At 35.8% G+C, this 23677-nt stretch overlaps 2 protein-coding genes across 2 annotated transcripts in view; one reads left to right on the plus strand and one right to left on the minus strand.

The window, feature by feature from the left end:
• The window catches only part of LOC134742793 (vitamin K-dependent protein C), a 56719-nt gene extending 53840 nt beyond the window's left edge, over positions 1-2879 (plus strand). The window contains exon 12 of the mRNA XM_063675977.1: positions 2752-2879. Within this exon, the coding sequence (XP_063532047.1) occupies positions 2752-2871 (120 nt within the window). The 3' untranslated portion in view covers positions 2872-2879. The remainder of the gene's footprint in view (positions 1-2751) is intronic.
• Positions 2880-13204: 10325 nt separating this feature from the next.
• LOC134742717 (uncharacterized) lies at positions 13205-22780 on the minus strand. Its single transcript, XM_063675906.1, has 6 exons — positions 21444-22780; positions 20314-20536; positions 18972-19101; positions 17538-17639; positions 16941-17079; positions 13205-13338 (listed from the first exon to the last, which is right to left on the minus strand). The coding sequence occupies exons 1-6, from the start codon at positions 22683-22685 to the stop codon at positions 13219-13221; spliced, it is 1956 nt and encodes a 651-aa protein (XP_063531976.1). The 5' UTR covers positions 22686-22780; the 3' UTR covers positions 13205-13218.
• Between the last annotated feature and the right edge of the window lie 897 nt (positions 22781-23677).

Here is a 23677-nt window from a genome sequence, read left to right on the forward strand (position 1 = left end):
ATTCCGAGACCACAAAGGCAATTAGGGACCCCTCACTATTTTTATGTCCACCGACTTTCCAAGTATTAATTTCACTAAATAAACTGAATTGCACTCAGTTGTTATGATTCTGCTGTATCAACAAACAATCCTTTACAAAATGCTATATCAGGCTCCAATTAACAATATGTAGTAAATATGTTTTGCATTCATTTTCCTGGTATACGGAATGCCGTGTCGTTGTAACGAACTAAAAGCCAGGCCACACCAGGGGCCCGTTACTCAATGTCACTTTTTGACAGCTTTTGTTAGAAAGGGACTTCCACTTGTATTACAAGCTTTTGAGAAACGGGCCCCAGATGCGTATGCAGATAACCAAGAGTTGGCTTCATTTGCGAGTTTCATGGCAACTACCAGGTATTGCACTAGACAATGTTTACAGTTTAAGAATGCAATCGTGAATACTAATTTTTCCAGCCAGCTATCCAACCAAAAAAGTACCTATGTTGGAATTCATTTGGGGTTGCTGGAGACTTAAGACTGCGCTAAACTAATTTTTATTTATTTCATTTTGTGCATGGAGTAGTAGTTTATGTAGTTTATGTTTATAGTTTATGTGACTGCTACATAATGAAAGGCATTAAAATGCCTATTATGTACAGTTACATACACTATTTTATCGACACACATATTATAAACTTCCTGTGATATATTCACTAACCTCATATTATATTACAGCCGACATTGGAGCATCGTTGATCTCTGGCGAAACTCGCTGCGTCTCCGAAATTATCTTCATTGCTTATTTTACACGAAACTTTTGCTATATGTTAGTTCAGAAGCAACAAAACAAATTAATGTTATGCTTACAAGATAAACTATAACATTTAAAACTTCCGCGTTTTGAACACATAACGTCAAACACAAACACAAACGTCGTTAAATAAAGGTAACAAAATAAATTCGTGATAGACCCGATTGTAAATGTGATTATGTTGAAGATAAACTGTACGTCGAATGGCGGTAAATGAAAACTTTTTCACGTATGTCACGCATCCGTAGTTTTTTTTTTAAATTCAGAGACAAACTAAAGTCGGGGACCGTTCGATACATGGAGACTATAATTATAAAGGAGCCAAATCCCAATGTATGAAAAGTGTCCATCAAAAAACAGTAATTAGGCGGCGTCACCATACACCGAAATACTACCAAAAACAACCTTTGTAATTTGGTCGGGTTATTTGTTGCCTTATATGGTTCATGTTATACTCATGCCCCAGAGCCTAACTAGCGCCACCGGAGAGATTAGGAACTATTATTTAAAGCTGAAAGCGGTCACTTTTGCAACAATTCTGCCATAAGAGATTGCGATCCTTTCTATACCAACCATAGTTCGATACCAACTAACATGCGAGATTTGTCAAAATTGTAAGCAATTGACTATGGATGGTATAGAAAGGATGCCAATCTCTTATGGCAGAATTGTTACAAAAGTGACCGCTTTCAGCTTTAAATAATAGTTCCTAATCTCTCCGGTGGCGCTAGTTAGGCTCTGGGACATGAGTATAACATGAACCATATAAGGCAAAAAATAACCCGACCAAATGACGTAGGTTGTTTTTGGTAGTATTTCGGTGTATGGTGGCGCCGCCTAATTACTGTTTTTTAATGGACACTTTTCATACATAGAGATTTGGCTCCTTTATATTATAGTCTCCATGCAATTGACATTTCACTTCGAATATAAAGTCATCTCGACTGCTATTAGAATATAGGTGAGGTCAAATCGAATTGCTTGTTTTTCAGAGATGTTCGAAATTCGAATATCATCACCAAATCGATTTTGATATATTATATAGTTGGTCAAGCAATCAGTAGAAAAAGGCGCGAAATTCAAATTTTTTGTGGTACGATATCCCTTCGGGCCTACATTTTTTTTATATTTGCCGCCTTTTTCTACTGACAATATTTGTTTGACCAATTATAATATTGAAGCCATTACAACATTTTCACAGATAAGAAAATTATTGTAACAGTTTATCTTAATGTCGGCCATTATTTACGGATTTTTAAGGCATCAGAGGGTTTATGATATGTGTAGATAAATATCACTATCCATCTGATTTAATAAAATAACTTCTAGGTTTTATTCGGTCTAATGATCTTTACAAACCGCATTCCTATCTTAATTCAAAAGTCAACAACGAAATGAATTAAGATTACTCACATTTAAATACGTCTGCGTCTTCTGTCGCCCGTCGTGCGAACGGGTGTTTGGCAAAGTTTAATTTTTGAAATGGATGTTTCTGGAATAGGTATTCGTGGAACAAGTATTTTGGCATAGGCGATAACTTTGAAAGATAGATATAACGGATTTGGCAACGGAAAAACTACAAACTTGATACATACCTACCTACTATACCTATACATAATAGTTTAACTGAGGATGATCTGTGAAAATGGTGTTTTGGACCTACTATTTTGGAAACGGGCGTTTTCGGCATACTACTCGTAGATGAAATTAAATTCTTTGTGCGCCAATTTTCACAAGTAAAAAGTCAACTGCAGTAAGGCTACCTAAAAGACGCAGTTTCTGTTTAAACATTTTGTATTTTATAGTTACTTTATAAAAAAAAAGAAGATAAGTACCATATTTTGAAGAGAAAAAAAGTCTAAACCTGTATGTAAATAATGGGCTTACGGATCCCCACAGAGATAATAATAATGAACGCTACAGTAGCTTGTATTATTATGGGTAATTTGGTGTTCCAGGGGATCACGAGCTTTGGCGACGGCTGCGGCAAACGAGGCAAGTATGGCATCTACACGCGCACCGCCGGGTACGTCGTCTGGATCAACAACGTTATGGAAAATAACTATTTCGATGATTGACCACCCGCCTGTTTCACGTGTCTTATTGATAGAACATTGTAATGTCACCCGAGATTTATTATATACCGACCGACATTAATTGCCGATTGACATTGATTGATTGATTTCCGAGATTGATTATGAAGTTGGAATCTCGACAGTGTGAATTTTAATTCTTTTGTGATGAGCGTTCTGAACTGAACATCTAGCGACCTTCACCAAGGAGGAGTTCTGGCCGTAGAGTGTCAATTAAGTACCGGCGGTACTGCGGCCGGCTCCCTGACACTGCGGGGTTGCGAACTGCATCGCAGCCATAATTGTGTGGTTTTAGTTTTTAGTTTTAAAATATATTTTATAATAATATGTATGCTAGTTTTAAGGTATTTTCTATGGGCCAATAGTTGCCTGAAAATAAAGAATTTCATTCATTCATTCATTCATTCATTATTACTACAGTATAGGTAGAATCCGCTTAATATGATTTCCCGCGTAAAATAGCTTGCAGGGTCTAACACACGTCTAACACCACTAGAGTAGCTAGCACCCATAGGTACCAGCATGGTACCATAGTTGGCTGCTAAACATCAAGCAGGCCGTACGCTTGTTTGCCACCGTCGTGGTATAACAAATAAGTATTTTAAGCCATTTTACATTGGTCCTTGCAACTTTTCATCCTTCTCACGGCTATTACGTTTTCCCGCTGAAGGCGTGTTTTGGGCGTGCTCCCGTCAGAATCTTCTTAAGCTGGTTTTACTATTATTAGGGCCACTTGCACCATTTACTAACCTGGGGTTAACCGGTTAAACCTAGAGTTACCAGTACAGTTTGATACTGGGATAACGGTTTAACCGGTTAACCCCGGGTTAGTGGGATGGTGCAAGTGGCGCTTAGTAATCAGAGAGTGCTCAGTGGCCCCATATTTTTAACCACCCAAATATCTAGATATTTTTCTTTCGAACAACTTGATGAACCTGACCCACTGTGAAACCTTTTCACATTTACTACTGGCATGGGCATTAGGTACATTGATTTATTATGATACTTACTGTGAAAACGTTGTATGGTGGGTCACAAATCAGTTTTTTTTTTCTTTTTTATACCACGTCGGTGGCAATCAAGCATAGGGCCCGCCTGATGGTAAGCAGATGGTGGTGGTTGATGATGAGCAGTTTTTTCGATTATACTACACCGCTTGTCTGCCCGCTAGCATCGAGACCGCGGCCTTATGCTGGATAAACCAGCTTATTTAATGGAAATCTGGAGCGGCATTTGATCTTTAATCTTGATTTTTTACTTAATAACCGTAAAAATAGGTATGACTTTGATTTGATAATTAATCTGTTTGCATCCCTCTCGCGCTATCAAATAAATGCGAGTAAGATGCACTGGGATAAATATCAAATAATATTATAATAATAATTTTAAATCTGAATACGCCTCTAAGGTAGATGGCACAGTTCTCTTATCTGGCCTTTAAAAATAAACCTTATGAATTAAAATAACAGATACACAGATAAAAATGTCATGGAATTTTAATGTACCTACGGCAAAAGCACCATTTCACAATAAAGGCTTTAGATAAACCGCTTTTAGGGTTCCGTACCCAAAGGGTAAAAACGGGACCCTATTTTAAGACTCCGCTGTCCGTTAATCCGTCCGTCTGTCTGTCTGTCATTCATGAACCGTGATAGCTAGAGGGTTAAAGTTTTCACAGATGTGTTTCTGTTGCCGCTATAACAACAAATACTAAAAAGTACGGAACCTTCCGTGGGCGAGTCCGACTCGCACTTGTCCGGTTTTTAAAAAAGACATTTTTAAATAATAATTACATCATTGCACACAACTGGAATTAACTTTTCGAATCGTGCTATAGTGTACAGGTTTAATGACTAAATCTTTCACACAAGCCGGGCGAAATTCAATCCTATGTCAATTGAACAAGGACTATGACATTTGTGAAAAAAAATCTCACTTTATTTTCAAGTGCCCAGTGTTATCCGCTAACATATTTGTTCACTGGAAAATATTTTTTTAGCTTAAAAACTCAATACTGGTATGTTTTTCTTTGCTTTGAGTTGCTTTTCTTTGTGAACAAGGAAACTGGATAAATATTTGCACGGCACACCCAATTTAAATTTAGAAAGTTTCGATTAAAATACGTTAGGAAGGTGCTTTATTTAAGTATATACACAAACAGTCGTTTCTTAAGATCAACACGGCACGTCTTATAGCCTGTTGGAAACTCACCGGCAACTCCTCTGGAGTTACAAAATACAACCAACCTGAAATAAATTATACTTTTAAGGCGGTTCCCTGAGCCAGAAGGCGAAAGATCTTATACGATCATGTTTTTCTAAGAGGCGTTGATATTCGTAGATGTGGAAAAAATATATGTAGTTCTTGACTATATTATCTTTAATAACATAGCTTCCGATACAAGAATTATGACACTTCGCTCGATACAATTAATTCCCAAAGTAACCTCTATAACTCGGACTTTTAATCAAACTTTACTCGGTTATTTATTATGTGATACTATAAACAAAAAATGAAGAAAAAACAATCTTAACTTAAATAGTAATATCATAGCTTTCGAATTTCGATATTGTAAGAACGTTTTTAAAATAAATAAAAATCGACAAAATTCGATCAAAATTGACACTTGGCGCGCATGATCTTTCCCGTTCTTTCTTGCTTTCTTGCGAAATGTGACAGTGACAGCGGCAAACCGCTGGAACGACCTTAAATGGGTGAATCAACTTTTTCTTGTCACTCGTTGTCATGGTTACGGTCTCCTGGGTCACTTTTACAACCGTGGTTTTATGGTATTAACCAAACATATATTTTTATGGCAATTATAAGCCCTTTCCCTAATGGATCATGTACTACACAGTTGAAGCATGTAAAAGGTAGTACTTATAACAATTCTTCTAAAGCCTGACTAGTAATATATGATCATGCGCCATGTTGCGGAATTTCATTGGAACTAATTTCTTACACGGGCAATAATTTTAATGATAGGTTATTACTGTTGTCAGTGTCATTGTGGCGGTTTACTTGAATAATACTTAAGTGTTAAATATTAAATAATAAATGACAAGAAATTTTCAAAACTATAGTCAAGAGCCAAACATTGTAAATAATGTAAATAATAAACTACTGGAACCGTTCGGGAAAATTAAACTACATATTTTGTAACGAAACATTTTCCAAATTAACATCAGCGCTGACAGGTAAACAAATCAAAATATCATTATAGTCTGGTTATTACGACTTGGTTATTGTAATGTTATGTTATACAAGCGAAGAAATACAGTAACAAAAAAAGTGAGTTTGATAAATGTTTACTATGGGTTTTGGAGACGATCAATCTTGTTTATTGACCAATTTAAGGTTACGGAATATACCTACCTATGATCATCATCATCATGGCGGCCTTTTGGTGATCCAGTCTTGGATGTAGGCCTAATATTTTTTTAACATGATAGACGAAATAACTTTTCACCTATAGAGCTGAGCTGAGCCGATGTTGCGGCTAAAAGTAGTGGTTACGACTAAATTAAATATAAGTATCTGCAGTAATTATAGTCATTAATAAAATTTCTAGGTAAATCAGAAACATCAATTACGCAGATTACGAGAGAAGGTCGGGTCGTTCCTCCTGAGGTTTTAGGCTGCCAAAGAAAAGCTAACCAAGAACATAAAGAAGATACAATTAGACGATTTTGACCTATGTGTGATACGAATTTATATTTATTAAAATACATTTAATTAATTTTATAGGGTAAAAAAGAAGTTACCGACAATTAAAAACAATGAGAACACCGAATATTTGGATTCTGATTTTGATTACCTACGGTGCATTAAAGTATGTATACAAGTCGAAGTAACGAGTTGCCAATTCATTTTGTTCAGACTATATTGAGCAACAGTTCAGTTAACAAGTGCGATCACATCAATATCAAATCACACACATCAATAATAAATTGTTACATCAAAATCGGCCTCCTTAGCTGCAAAGATAAATATAACTCCGTAATAGATGGATACAGTCTAAGGAAAAAACGTGCCTCGAAAATCAAGAAAATTTGATTCTCGATCAGATGGCGCCACTACCTTTGGCCTACTCTCGTATAGATGGCGTTGACGGTTTCGTTTGTTATTAACAATTTTCACGCATATCAGTGAGAGAACATGGGTCAAAATCATATAAAAAGAATTAATGCAAATAAAAAAAACATTTATCCATATATAACTACATTTTATCGTATCAAATCGTATTTTGTGTCTTCATTTTTAGTTTTAATCGTGTGTCGATAGATGGCAGTGAATTTACTGTGGTTACAAAATTTACTATGACAGTACCGCTCTATCCTATTATATCCTCTTCGTTAGCTGTGAATTAGTAGCTAGCAAATCCCTACTATCCCTACTACTATTATAAATGCGAAAGTATCTCCATCAGTCTGTTACCTCTTCACGCATAAACTGCGAAATCGATTTAGATTTTTGAATGGACTTATGGAGATAGTTTGAGACGCGAGGAAGGATATAGGATGATTTTTGTCAATCATCATCATCATAAGGAATAGGAGAGGCAAGATGTTAGGACACCTAATACGAAACGACAACTTTTTCCTTAACATCCTGGAAGGAAAAATTGAAAAGACGAGAGGCAGTGGAAAGCCTAGAATCACATACCTGAGCCAAGTAAAAGAGAATGCATCGTACGAGCAAATCAAAAGACTGGCTCAGGAAAGAAAGGACTGGCAATTACTCCACCGACAAGAGCAAAGCTCTTAAGTGATGATGATGATGATCATCATCATCATCATCCCACGCAGACGAAGTTGTGGGCAGAAGCTAGTGTTAAATAAAAATGTAGATGTAATATTAATTACTTATTTGCATCATATTATTATGTTAGATGTGTAACTTCAAATAAGGCAAATTAGAAAAGCCATTAAATTTCAATGAAAGGCATCGCCATAAAGCAGTAATTTAATTACTGAGCAATGTGTGAGACCACCTACGCAGAAACGTGATGTCATTGGCATTTATCGTGCGTGCATAATATATGGAGGACTACATAACAATGCCTAAAGGGGACCTTTATTATTTGATAACACCTTCGGGGGCAAATTTAACAAGAGAGACATCTATTCAGAATTCCATACAGTGAAACGATGGGGTAGTTATGAGATTTCAAAATAAAAGCTGGCCAAGAGCATGTCGACTCAGTGAAGGGTTCCGTATTTACCCTTCCGTCACAAAATAGGCTAAACTGGAGCTATTAGTATAGAACATTGTTAACAAAAGGATAAAATGATGCGTGGTGCATTTCACCCGAGTTAAAAAAACTACTTTTAATATCGAATACGAGGAAACCAAAAACACAAGGCAAATTTCCATAATCAGTAATTAAAATTAAAGTAATAGACGTATGGCCATGATTTTTTCCTTAGAACTTACTTTGAATCGGCGACTGCATATGGTCATAATAATCCATAGCGATAAACATTAAATTGCAATATTTATGAAAAAACACATATTTTATGAAACTGCAGTATTTAAAAAATGATTTGTTAATTAAAGTTGAAAAACAGCGAGATTGACTTGCTTTTCAATTTTTTACTTTTTCGTTTGAAAACTGCCCATAGGCAAGTTGCATTACTCATACAGCTAATGAAACTGTTTTCGGGAAATTAAATATTAAATAAGTATATAACAATTAAATGAGTAAAATAAGCAATTGTTTCCTTACATTTTACTTTATTTACTATGAATAATGCCAAATAACTTTAGAAACTCATTTAATGTCGTAATAACGTTTAACTATGGCTGTACGTCTTTTTACTATGAAGGGTAGACTTTTTGCGATAACTCAAAAACGGCAAAACTGATCATATTCGCTATATTTTTTATTTAATGTCTTTCTTAAGCTCTATTTAGGTATAAGATTTTCAAATTGCAGCTTTATAGCACTAACGATCACGGAGCAAAGCCTCGGACGGACGGACAGACAGACAGACGGACGGACATGGCGAAACAATATCCTAGTTGACTACGGAACCCGAAAAACATACATTGACTAAATAACTCTATCGGAAGTTTACCGAACAATATTTATTATATATAGTTAATAGTATTTTTTCCTAATTACCCGCCCTGTTTAAAAAAAAATGCAATTGTATTTTCACACAACATGTAGTCGTATTTTGAAACACGTTTCTTTAAAATTTAGGGATATTTTTAACAGTGCTTTCATAAGCCCCAATATATTTCTTACCTTTCATTCGAGTTTTAATGAAAGCTCCAGGCAATGCAATTAAATGCAGATTTTAACTGTATTCATCGTTAAGCTTACGGCGCTGAATTCAGAGAAAAAAAATGCATTCGCTGAAAACTAAAAAAATTATTCACTAAGTTAGTCAGATGTCCTTTGGATACTTGCAGACTTTTTAAGGATGTTATATCCTTCCTTACGCACGTACGACTACAACTGCAAGTTAATTATTTTGTAATATCCCCATAGAAAAACAGATTCTAGTGCTTTTAGTACAATGACGCTACGGCGTACTCTGTCAAAGTAAAATAAGAAGTAAGCCTTTGAAGTAAGGTTTATATTTGCCAGTTCGTATCATGCCCGTGTTATTGGCGGGTGCGTGACATTTTAGGATTTAGGAAATTCCTAAAATGTCACGCAAATGGAGGGAAAAGGTTAATTAATCGCTTCCATCGCTCATGTTTCACAAAAATAAACAATTACAGTTGTTATATGAATAAGCACACAGGTAATTTATACAGGCACTTAGAGATAATCTAACACTGCCTCGTCCGAAACTAAGCACGACTTGTATGTGTATACATTTCAAATATATTATGGTACATATTTACAACAACTCATGAAACGGAAAAAAAATTGTGCTTATTACACAAATAAATGCCTCGAGCTCAGGACCGTCACTTTGTAGACGAGGTAACTTTACCTGCTAGGCCAAAAATAACAAAAAAACCTTACGTAAAACCAACAAGCTTCAATGTCGTAATAAGTTCGTTATTTTACGAGGAATATAAAGTATAGTAGTAATACACAATATAGGACTTGAAACACAAGTAAAGATGTCAACGTTGTGAGTGGAACGACCGAGTCTCCACGGAACGTTGCAACCGAATAAAATGACTCAAAGGAAATCTATTTTGTTACGAAATGAAAAGACGTGCATGGAAAATTATACAAAATCACAAAGAGGTTTATGTTTACAACCTACTGTACATACGGGTTAAATTTTGCTACGTGACTCGGTAGCTCTCTAAAACAAGATCCATGCATTTTTTTTTAAACTTCAACAAGCTTTAATTTAAGAGTCCCGGCAAGCTCGGCCGAATTTCACCTTTCCATACAAAAGGAGGCTCGTTCTCATTTTCAAACTACGTGTTGGATTGTTATGAAAATTTGCACATACAATGACATTAGGTAATAGCTCTAGTGTATAAAACAAACGAAATAGAGCAAAAACAAGTTTTGTATGAAAAACTTAAAATCACTAGACTTATATTGACCGGGATATAGACCGTGATTACCTTTTGTATTATTTGTGAGCTCCCGATATTTCGACGCAGTTACATGCATCATGCACACACACACTCACTCACACTCGTTGGTCTGTCCCGGTCAATATAAGTCTAGTGAAACTAACCGTGAATCATTCAAAACTCTAAACTTAAATTCTTTGTATTTTTTTAACTATGGTATTTGAAACTGCATTAACTAAGATATACTAAGGTATATCTAGGTCTGTTATTAGTTTATGTAGCTTCAGTACTATAGGATAAGTCCTATAGTAAGTACAAAGTTTGCGAAGCGAACTGAAGCGGAAAGTCTTGATGATAAACATGGCGATGGCGCCTAAATAGTTAAAGCGTGCTCGTGTCGCCGCCGGTATGAAGATACACGAAATTTTGTCTTATTTATCAGACTGCGTAGAAATGAGCTGGATATTGTATGTCTTAAATATCAGACTACGGCGGTTAAAAGGTTAAAATAAATTTACTTAATTCATTGTTATGTATTTAAAGTCCCATTTTGAATTACAAATTTACATTACAACCGCAATGCGGTTTGCTGAATGAGTAATTTTATGCAATAAGGTACCTGTGCCAAAGATGGCCCGGTTATTAAGCTTGCCTACTTTCAAATTTCATATTTTTAACTATAAGTGTGAATGGGTTATAATTTTGCGCTCATAATATTATTGTTAGCTAATGACAAAACTGCAAGTTCATATTAAAGATAAGAAACAATAAAAATTAAAAATAACGTTGGGCCTTCTTAGGTGCAGGTAGCTTATATGCATGACCAGCAATTTTGTTCTGCTGTGTTGCTTTCAATTTACCATACAAGTATTAATTTATTCACCGAGAAATACAGTGAAAAGATGTTCTCATAATTGAGTGTTATTTATAATATTGTTCCTTTATGTACTCTTTGTAAATAAATGCTTGGCGAATGATGAAATGTTAAGCCTAGAGGCTCGTCTCCTTTACAGAGGTTAACGCATTACTAACGGCAATCTTCTTGTGATCAGGTGTAAGTGTGTCTCAATCAGTTTGCTCAGTGCGTTCACATAACTTTATATACGGTGACTTAAATGCATAAGTTCATACATTATAGCATCATATCAAGGCATAAGGCAAAGATCTCATGATGTATTATTATATGCGGTTAACACTCTGAATGCGTTAACTTCTTAATTTATAGTAAATAAAGTCTCTCTAAATTTCTATTCAGTAGTTTTCTTTTACACCCCTTTGTGTTGCCCTGATTTGGGATAAGGATTTAATCTGATTAGGATCTTATCTAAATTTAGCGGAATATCTATAACTTTGTTATTGGTTGCTTTCATCAACATTAAAGATCTATTGTGTTTTATAAGTTTATAACTTTATAACTTAAGTTGAATGGTTTACGGTAATAAAATACTAAATATAATTTTACTGCTAACAAAGAGATGTATTATAAATTCAATATACGCGATATAGAGGCGTATTATCAAAGTCAATTTTCTAGTCACAGTCAATTTACCGCCATCTTTCGACAGATGATTAAAACTTTTAGAATGCCATTTTACTTTTATCCTTATCCTTTCACTGATATGTGTTTTTGTTAAATATCAAAAAGTGTCGCAATCTACTCGAGTATAGGCCAAAGGTACCTATGGTGTCATCTTTTCGAACGATAGCGCCATAACTTTGGGCTATTCCTGCTCTATACTATCTATTCTCTTTGCTGCTAATAAAATAATAGCCTCCCTATTACTAAGTTTAAATGTAACAGTTTTTGTGTTTTATAAAAATAAAGTAGATCGGTACTTAGCGTAATTACCACAAGAAAAATACTATGTTACGTTACATTTGGCCACTTGTGCTGCGATTATCTATTTAATGCTGACTGTAAAAGAATTACAAAATGAATACGCAGCTAAGAAACGTGTAGAACTTTAATACATTTTTTTTTACAAAATTTAGAACAATACATTACTCAAATAAAGGAATTATATAACACAAAACGAAGTATAAGAAAAAGAACGTATAATATATACATCAAGTAACACAAAAATGAAAAATGTACGTAAATGTCGTAAACTCTCACCCACTGAGTGACTGCTTACTTTTAATTTTCCGCTGAATCCAATTATTACACAATCGAGCGTGAATAATTTATTATAACTTCGGAAATTCCATTACCGACCTCCATGTCTTTTTTTCGTGTAAATGACATCATTAAATGAAGACGTGCTTGTAAATGCCGGATTAATTATTTATAAATATATATCAAGAGATACAGCAACGTACACGGGTAGTGCAGAGCGGAAGCCTTTATGCAAATCGGAAATTGGCTGGGACAATAGATACCAGTCACCATGGATCATTAGATACCCCAAATGGTACCAGTCGTACCATTAAATCGTGATTGTTTGTACGGCAGCATTATGTTAGACACGAAGAATTTCCTCTTTTGCATAGTTTTGTGTATCAAAATCGACAATTAAAGCAGGTAGGTACTTTTCCTTTTAAAAAGAAAAAATACGCCTTTCTAAAGCTGCCTCGGTGAGTTAATTAAATGGAAAATATATTTTATAACGACATAACATGCACTTCAACCGCCAAAATGGTCTAGTATCGCCAATTTCTGACCTGGACACTAAAATACCTAAACGACCGCTTCTAATTATAATAGTCATATTATGATACAAGAATCTAAAAATTGTGAGACGAAAATTACATTTGAAGTTTTGTCTAGTGTAATTAATCGTGATTTAAAAATGCTACAATTGTAACTATTATTTATATTACTTAAAAAAATGTCTATACGTCCAAAGTGATATCTTCGTAGTCAGGTTCGTGCGCTATGTCTGTTATCCACGGGAGGAGCCGCCACACGCCCGTGTACTGCGCTGACTGGCTGCCCCGGGAACGACGTTCTTCCTAAAGTTTTATCATTAGAAAAAATAACATTTTATATATTCGCGATTCCTGTCAACATCCCTATTGCGATATTGGTAAACAACACTATACTACCCGACATTAGTTTATGTAAATATACGGGGAAGACAAATAAATTTATCTACCCATTTCTGTTTAATGTTTATTGTCCACGGTACAAATCCGCAATAGCTGAGCACTTGCTGACAACTGAAACTAATCACTGAATTAAACTACACAAACCCAAAGTCCTCTCCAACGAGCGTCACTATTATCCTCGGATCTTAAGAGAAGCCATCAAAATTAAAAAACATTTCAACAGGGAAGACGGGTACAAATTATCGTCAACTTGGGGACCAGTGATTCAGACGTTGAAACCAAGGGATCTATCTTCGGACCAGTGTGCGAATATTGTTAGTGTTGCGTGTCGTGCCGTGGACAATAACAAACAGAAACGGGTAGATAAATTTATTTGTCTGCCCCGAATATTTATATAAACGAATGTCGGGTAGTTTAGTGTTGTCTCAATTGACATTTTGCTGGGACGTCAGTCTTCCGTGACCACAGCTAGTGCAACCTAGCTGAAACGCCAGAAAAAAGGTAAAATAATGAAATTTAATCGCGTTAGACCCGTCTTAGACATTAATTATGTGATTATGTGTACAAAACGTGAGAGTTTAAAGTGTCATATCTTCGCACTTAAACTATCGTGAGACATATTTCAAAATATTTATCAGTACGGTTTTTACTCACTATTATTTTTAGTCGCTTTTGGCGACATGTTTCGGATTCTTTGGGAATCCATCCTCAGGCACGAGTGTCCGCGGCGGTTGTTCGTCGTGCACTGCCCGCGCCGCCCGCCTCGTCGCTCGTTGCGCACGCGCTGATGGGGCGGGGGCGGGGGGCGACTAAAAATAATAGTGAGTAAAAACCGTACTGATAAATATTTTGTGTCATATCTTCTGCGAGTTTGTTCCAATTATGCCAGACTATTACAACTTAAATAATTGTAAGCCTAAGTACACGAGTCTTTCAATCCTCGTAATAAACAACAATTTCTATGCGTTTTGCCAATTAACCCTTTGCAGACAAAAGTCAGCGTCAGCCAATTTAAGCGAATGATAGTTAGAGTGCTGACGGAGCATGGAACGGATTTAATTTAAAGATAATTGCTGACTGAGATAATTGCAAGCCGACCCGTTGACTGGGCGGGCGCGGGAAGGCCAGGATTATCGATTAACGGGAAACTATTCTACAGGTCTACCGTTTAACCAAGACTGTAGGTAGGTATGTAGTTATTATATTTAGTCAGCTACGGCCTGGCCCCTATTTCACCACGGTGACAGGTGCGACAATTGTCGAAATCAATATTGCTGACGTCACAGGCTTCCATAGGCTACGGTAACCGCTTACCGTCGGACGGGCGGTGTGCTTGGTTGCCACCAACATTTTAATTTAAAAAGACCATTACATCGCCAATTAATAGGTACTTATTTTGCGAAGCTAATGACAATTGTCCCAAGAAACACGATAATTGTCACGAAATTCGGACATATAACTCATTTCCTGTCAAGAATTACTGAAAATTCTTTTAAATCTGTGACAATTGTCATCATCATCATCATAAACTTACCTGTTTTTTGCCGATTATAATAAAGTTTTTTTAAATAATACAATGATGGTGGCAAACAGGAATACGGCCCGCCCGATGGTAAGCGGTAACCGTAGCCCATGGAGGCCTGTGACGTCAGCAACAGTGATGTCGACAATTGTCGCATCTGTCACTGTGTCATAGGGGCCTGGTTGAAGGCTTGGCTGCATGAAGCTGATTTGTATCATGTTAAGACAGTAAAAACATAATATATGTATATCTAAACGAGTTTTAGTCCCAGAATTCTGTTACTTTCTACTACTTAGTAAATCACCGCTCAACTTCTTAACCAAACACCTGAGATAAAATAGTAGACCTAGTGCAACGTACGGCCCAATCTGAACAACAGTAATATGGCTGAAAATTTATTTTTAGAGTTTATAATATTATGATATAGTTAATGATATGTTAAATGCTTGCTGCATGAATAGACCGCGAGCCAAGCGCAAATTTCGTCAGTCATCGCCTCCCAGGCGAAAACTCGTATAGCGGTTAACGGCTATGTATGATGAACCCTCGTGAAAGTCAGCTGCCGCTCCGTTGGTGGGTTGAGGAATGGCAGCCACCGAAACGCGTAATACGGTCTTTCCACCGCGATACAACCGGCTGACGATTTGTTTTATTAACAATAGCATCTAAACTATCATCTGACAAAATATCAAATGGGAGGCGATGACGCCGATGACTGAATAGAATTTTCTTTTTTAGAATAGAATAGAAAAGAAATAATATTTATTTTATCATACGTCATTGTACATACATATATATTTATAACTGTAAAATAAAATATTGCAGTATTAACCCCTGAACAATAGAGTATTCCTTCCATGGCCACTGATTTGTAATAATGGTGCCTGTTATAATCTAAGAATGTATTTAAATCCTCAATTATAAACTTTCGAGACTTTTTATTAAATTAAGGATGTTGTTTTCTAAGTCTACCTTTCTTGTGCGTACATTTAGGTTTAGAAGTTTAAATAGAGTATTATTTCCAGTCTTACCTAATTCAACTTTGTTATGATATTATACGAATTTAAGTTTAGCCAGCAATAACACTTAAAGTTAAGACGTGGTTAAACTTTTTTTTTGAAATCTTAAACTTTCTTTTACTTTTTCCAGAATTTATTTGTAAATGTACAAGCAAGTGATATAAGATCATGATCTTCCTCGCGTTGTCCCGGCTTTTTGCCACGGCTCATGGGAGCCTGGGGTCCGCTTGGCAACTAATCCCAAGAATCGACGAAGGCACTAGGTTTTACGAAAGAGACTGCCATCTGACCTTCCAACCCAGAGGGTAAACTAGGCCTTATTGGGATTAGTCCGGTTTCCTCACGATGTTTTCCTTCACCGAAAAGCCACAGTAGTACTTAAAATATCAAATGATATTTCGAACATAAGTTCCGAAAAACTCATTGGTACGAGCCGGGGTTTGAATCCGCGACCGGCATTCTTATGCGATCGGCATATTTAATGATTTTTATACTCTTTAGTTACTTATACCTAGTTTGTGTTTCACGGTCGATAATTTTAGACAACGATTTTGACAAACATAATTATATTTACCTAACCTGGAATTATATTTTCGCAGACCAGGTGCATAACTTCAGTGAAATATTAAACGATGAGAGTCAGGACTTTACTTTTTACCTTGTGTTTTAGACGCTCCTAATAACCGAAGAAATCGTATATTTGTATATGTCACAGTAAATTTTTCGATACAACACATTCACTGCCAGCGACCCGCTAGGCAGGTTCTGTGTTCGTAGGCGCTTTTCGCTAAAAACGGGTGAACAATGTTATCGGCTACTCTCGTAGCGTGTAGCTCGCGCTGGCAGTGTGTGTGTTACTGTAAAGTTATTATCCAGTTGGTTAGAACGAAGATAATTAAGTACTTGTACATGAAGAAATAGTAGTTTACAATACACTTAAATACTTTTCACGAAAAAAAAAATACCTGTAAATAAAGAGCAATGAGCTTCCCGTCGACCAGCAACAGTCCGCCGTGCACGGAGTCGTTCTCTTCTCCAGTGTACTCTGGCAGCAGGAGACAGTAGACATTACTGGCGCCACTGTCAGCTTGGTGTTTCTCTATGCTGTATAACAAGAACGCGCTTATGTTACGCTGCGTCTTACGTAAGCGAACAACTCGCGAACGAGAAACGAAGTGGCGCGGCGTGGCGCGGCGGGCCCACGGCGTTCGCGTTCGCAACGAGATCGCCCACGAAGGACACTTCTATAGGTATCAAAGGATTGATTCACCTCGCGCCTACGTACTACGCTGCGTTACATATGCATTGCTATACAAAACTATTTTTTATCTAGCAGAAGGTTTGCGGAAATACTTACAAATTATTTCATCTCGAAATTTGACGCAGAATACTTAGTAACGGTTATTTCAGGGTTCCTGTCAGCTGTTATTGTTTAGTTTTCAATAATTTAGGTAATTTAACGTGGTCGCGATTGTTAAATTAATAACTAAACGAACGTTTACAGCTCCGAAACGTGTCGTTGATTTGAGTATTTGATTGAATTATTATTCCTGTATATTTACCTAAACGTGGAACTCCCTGGGCATGTGTTGTGAAATACCAGAGCTTCATATACAGTAAGCGGCCAGTGTGGTAGCTTTTCCGTCGTATATTTCGATCCGTATCTGAATCAATAGAATAAAATAGTTTCCTAAATTGAAGACAATACAAATAAACTTTATTTGTATTGTCTTGAATTTAGGAAACTGTAAATTTGTTATATGAATACAGAGACAAATAATAAATCAAGTCAATAATATTCCAAAGTTACGGCGAATAAGCAGAAAACTATGCAGGCTTTATTAAATCAAAGATGTTACATTGATTGAGTAAGATGCGTTAAATCTCCCTCCTTTTCCATCATACCAATACGTCGAAAAGGGACAAACGATTATTAGCGGCTTGTCAACTTTAGTAGACGTTTATGAATAAGGGGGTAAGACAATTTCGTGCTTCGAATTTGACAGTTAAACGAGATGGCGCTGAGCAGCTCTCCATACATTTTGCGGTAACTCTGATTGTCAAAAGTTGACGTTTGACAATTCAGTGACCGCAAAACATAAATGGCGCAGTACAGCTGTCAAACTAAGGGGCACGATTTTTTTTTTAGACTTTACCTCTCTATTACAATCAATTCTCTGATTAAATAAATGGAGCCTGAGCCCGTTAACGGACCAGATTATATAATCTTCAATTAAAGCCTCATTGCCATCATCATTATAGTCCTAAAAAATCTATTTAAGGAAAAAAATCATAAGGTGGTCCTTTTTAGGGTTCCGTATTAAAAAGGTACAAAAGGAACCCTTATGGTGCGACTCTGTCCGTCCGTCTGTTTGTCACATTGCTTAATATCTTGAGAATTACTTGAGCTATCGATTTGAAATTTGGAATAGTTATGAACAACCCTAACCCAGACATATTGAGTGTTATTAGTTTTTTAAATGCCATATGAAGAGGCAAAATTTCAAAGTCTAGTTACTAGGTCAAGTCTAGTTACTAGGAGTATCGTTTGAAAGAGCTTAAACTGTACATTTAATTTTCAAAACAATTTTTTTTTTCATAGTGAAAAAAAAATATGAAGGAAAAAAATAAAAAAATACATACTACCGGTCTCGCAAATTAGTTTGCCGATTTACCGATAGATGGCGCTGTACATCATTCTACTTAGTATACTTCTGGTCAAAAGTCTTTTGTGTTTATATAGGGTGGGCCAGTGATAAATTCTCTTTTCGTATTGACGTCTTTTGCATTTATCATTGGCCCACCCTATAGTTAGGTACATGAGATAATTGAAAGTTTGTACGGAACCCTCGGTGCGCGAGTTAAATGAACTCGCACTTGACCGCTTTTTCTTATTATGCGCTATAAATATGCGCTAATGATAATATTTTACTTGACAGGCCGTCATCGTTTAATCATTATTCATCCTGACTGAACTAAACTATCTAAATAATCACCTGTCTAAACCCCAGCCTACTGCAGAGGCCATAGTACCCGCCGAGCTCGTCGAGAACTGGTGTGACATCATTGCAATTGGTGCCCAATGAGGGCAAGACGTGGACATTGATTTCGACACTTGAATCAACCCTGCAAGTATCACGGAACGGATTGTAAGTAGGTATATGCACTTCATAGGCTCAGTAAATAACACTTACGTAAATATCGTCCAAAAACTAGAAGTAAATGTAAATACATTGATCAACAAAAAATGAATGACATAGTCATCGGCTGTGAAACTTGAGTGTTCTAAATTTGCACCGACTTGAACATAACAAATTGAGGGAGTGTCATTGTGGACGTCGTTTTGATAGACATCTAACATTAATAATGACATTGCCACACTGTGTAATTGTAAATGCCATACAGAGTAAGCTTGGTCCGACAGTAAGCTCCTACCTAACCTAATTGAAGATTCATAACGTAGTAACGCTAATATCAAAGAGAGTTGTAGACATAAAGTGCTCACTCCATACATCAGTTCTGTTACTAAAAAGACTATCATTATCGTAGTCTGAAAATCGTTGTGCATTAGACTTTTCGCTCGTCGCTATTTACATCTATTGTCGAGTAGCAGTACTGATAATTCCGCTACTTGACGCTAGATGTCGACTACGAAAATAATAGTCTTTTTGCTAACAAAACGGATGTATGGAGTGAGCACTCTATGTCTACTTAATTCTCTTTGGTAATACACATATTTCTGCCCCCTTAAGCCTATCACGAATAAAAGCCGTAATTGATAGCCATTGAAAAAGTAAGTTTAAGTTTGAGAGTTTTTGTGCGAGATTCCGTTAAATAAATTAATGTTTTCCTATGACTGTTACGTTACGGTATTGACTGTTACGGCTGTTTGCTTGATAGGGCTAGGGATGCTTGGTAGGGATGAATTAAAACGCAGTTTTCGTTTCAGAGGGTAAGTCAAAAGTAAATTACAAGGCTTTGAAGTTTTCCTAATTTAAATCAAAACAAGTTTATTCAATAAATAAAATAGAAAGTTACTTGTTATGATGCTATTGACTACATTTAGAACGTTAATTTTCATTGGAATTTCAAGAATTACTGCCTTTCATGGCTGACATGATTTGGAAATCGCTAAATTCAAATTTAAACGTCCTACCACACCGCACAGACTCACCACCATACGCTGTATATCAGTGATCTTTGCTTCTATTGTAAATATACCAATAATATCATGATACTTTTACGAGAAAAAGTAACGTAAATACCTACAAAACTATTATAATATAGTATTCCACTGAACTTGGGTGGAATAAGCAATTGTTTTGAATCTTGCCTTACCGATGTTAAAAAGAAGTCTTCTAACTTTATCCTTTGGGTTGAATTTCGGATGCACGACAATTCTTTTGACATAGGCGATACGCTCAGGCGATCGCCAATGCTCTCCGCAGTATGTCACATACGCCGACCTTTCGTCCATCGAGTATACCAAGTTTTGTCGCGATAGGCAAGATCCGGCAGCTAGCAGCCAGTGCGGACTTATACCTGACGCATCGCAATGTGTCTAAAAGGAAAATAATAGGTAAATAAGTTTTTCACTACACCAGCTGGTGGCACTCTTGATTGTTCAAAAACTGATAAGAAAGTTGCATTTTATTCACATGTGAGGCAAAGTAATCAAATGCATATTTTGAGTCGTTTCCTTATGTTGATTGGTAGACTTTTAAATGATGATTTTGAAATAAAATTGATAAGAAAGTTGCATTTTATTCACATGTGAGGCAAAGTAATCAAATGCATATTTTGAGTTATTTTCTTATGTTTGCTGGTAAAATTGACTTATAAATGACGGTTTTTAATGATAAATATTTGATAACATTCATTTTGAATCAATTTGATTTGATTCTGTTTGATATTTTACTGTAAGTATTTTTCTTGTACCTATTGGTGTGGTGAAAATTTTTGTATTTCACTCGGTGGCAAAATTTCCCAACGCCCCAAACCCTCATGATGCTCAAGATTCCATTTTTCGCACCACTCGCTACACTTGTGGTTTAATTTTGAAATCTTTCGCTTGCTTGGGTATCAATATTAAACAGAGGTTAAACAACAACTTTCCCCTTGTTAAACAAAATAAATAAGTTCATTTTGAATTTATTTGCTTTGATTTTGTTTGATATTTTACAGTTAGTATTTTTCTTGTGTTGGTGTGGTAAAAAAGTTGTGTTTCACTCGGTGGCAAAATTTGTTTAACCCTCGTGCCTTGAAATCCACGCAACGCTCAATATTCCACCTTTCGAACAAGGAGCGTAGCGAGTAGCGAGCAAATTTTGGAATCTTTCGCTTGCTCGGGTATCAAATACCCTTCATTTGGGGCACGAGCGGTTAAACAACAACATTTCCCCCTTGTACAATACAAATAACTATTATTATAATAGTATATTTAAATTAATTCAATGTAAATGATTTACCTGCGTCGGTTCATAGATATAAACAGATGCAAAAGGATAGCTGGACCATTTAGCCACGGAAGTTCTTGTTACCCGTAACGGTTTTGATTTAGAGAAGACGATAGTTTTTTCTTGACTGTATGTTTTTGAAGTGGCATGTAATTCCGAAACATTATTATCAGGAATTTGGTATAAAATATCTAAATTACCATCCGCTGTAAAAGACCTTTTTCTAAAGTTCTTATATTTTCTCTCAAATCTTGCGTTTTTCGGGTTATCAAGACGCCAAAATTGACTAGGAATGTTACTCTCTTCTTTGCGTATCTTATTTGTAAAATTCTCTGTAGTTGATATGATCTCTGGTATTCTCAGACTCTGATATTTACTGCTATTATTTAATTTTATTCTTTTCGGTCGTAAGGTGTTTGTATCATATATTTCAAAGAATTTCACTCTGTCATTAGGAGTTGTGAAGACAGTGGTTGACGCAGACGTTGTAGATCGTACCGGTGATCGTACAGTGGTCGTTGGCACTTGAGAATCTTTCAGAGATACTTTTACCGTAAGAAGCTTTCCACTCAAATAGGCTTCATTGTTAACAAAATCACTTACTCCGATGTTATTTTTCACTTTATCCACTTTTTTAATTTTAAACTTGTTGAAAGCTTGGCGGTGAGAAAATAAAGAAGACTCTTGAAGAATATTCGGAGGTTTGGATATGGGTAACAATTCCTGTACATTGTATGGATCATTAATGCCTAATGAAATAGAAGAAGAGCGCAAAGTGGAAGGTAGCCTCGTCGTGAATTCATCCACTCCTCTGTTGTTAGAGTCAACTCTGTGTAACCTTTTCAAACTGGTATTCTTGTTTGGGTATTGATCCTCGTCTAAATAATCGAATTCTATATTACTCGGAGTAGATGATAGATACTTGTGACGGGATACCAAAGCAATGTAATATCTTCTTTTAGTGTGGGCAGTGGAGGTTTTTATGTTTGTAACAGTTTTTGCGTTTCGCCAGAGATAGTTGCTTTCTTTGTGATTATTTTGACTGGTTTCATTTTTTCGTTTCCAATAAAAGGGTTGTTGTGATGTGTTGCTGTAAGTATTAGAAAATGAATGCTGATAATCTCGTGATCTTGGAAATTGTGATCTTCTAGAATTTCTGTCCCTAAAATCGAATGCAAAGCAATCAACAACTGCTTGTGATACATGAACAATGAACAAATAATTTACAAGTTGATGTAGTCCCATTTTTGACATGGATTAAAATAATTCGTCGTTCTAAGGTAAAACATTATTTTAAAACTAAGACGTAAATATTAATTTTATAAGTAAATACTCGTAAATTTATTATTTCAACTTATTTTCTGACCAACATATAAGTTGACTGATAGTTGACATTGATTTGATGGATTCAAGGAGCATATATAGTTTGTCATAGGACTGTCTCATTTCAAACATAGACAGAGAGAATCATACTATCTTTGTCTTACACAACTAGTACATCCTCACAAAGGTATTTTAACGTCTAAATTTGCTATTTTTTCAACCTGTTTAATTTTCCATGTATAGGTATATATTTTAGTTGACCCTTTTTTTAAATCATTAAAATTTTATTGAGCTATAAGAGTATGTATCGTTTATTAATCATAGATGGACATTTCGAGAGACCTCCACTAGCGCTCCTAGCGGCGAAATTAAACGCGGTTGCCGTCATTGATAATTTAAATAGCTGCGTCCTGCTCATTTCTGATCCCACTAATATTAAAACCTCTATAGGACTGTATTTTTAAATTTTAAAACGTCATTATATTAGGTAAAGCTTTTTTCAGTCATGATGACATCGAGACCTCCTGAATTTCAAAATTGACAGTTAAGATAAATAAATCAAATTATACTTAAATTATATATAGTGAATTTATACAAAATTGTTTGGTAAACACACATATTTACAAAATCAACTTGGTTATCAATCAAAGTGGCACAAGAATCTACAAAGTAAAAAAAGATTCGGTAGGTATATCATTACTAATCACTACTAATATTATAATATTATAAATGAGAAAGCAACTCTCTATTTGTTACCTCTTCATGCTAAAGACCGCTGAACCAATTTGAATGAAATTTGGTATACACATAGTTTTGAGGTCCGGGAAAGGACACAAAACAATTTTTATCAATAATCATCATCATCATTCCACGAAGACGAAGCAGTGAACTAGTATTAGAAATGCGAAAGTAACTCTCGCTAT

The sequence above is a fragment of the Cydia strobilella genome, chromosome 7, assembly GCF_947568885.1.
Source record: "Cydia strobilella chromosome 7, ilCydStro3.1, whole genome shotgun sequence".
In the NCBI taxonomy this organism is placed as follows: Eukaryota; Metazoa; Arthropoda; class Insecta; order Lepidoptera; family Tortricidae; genus Cydia; species Cydia strobilella.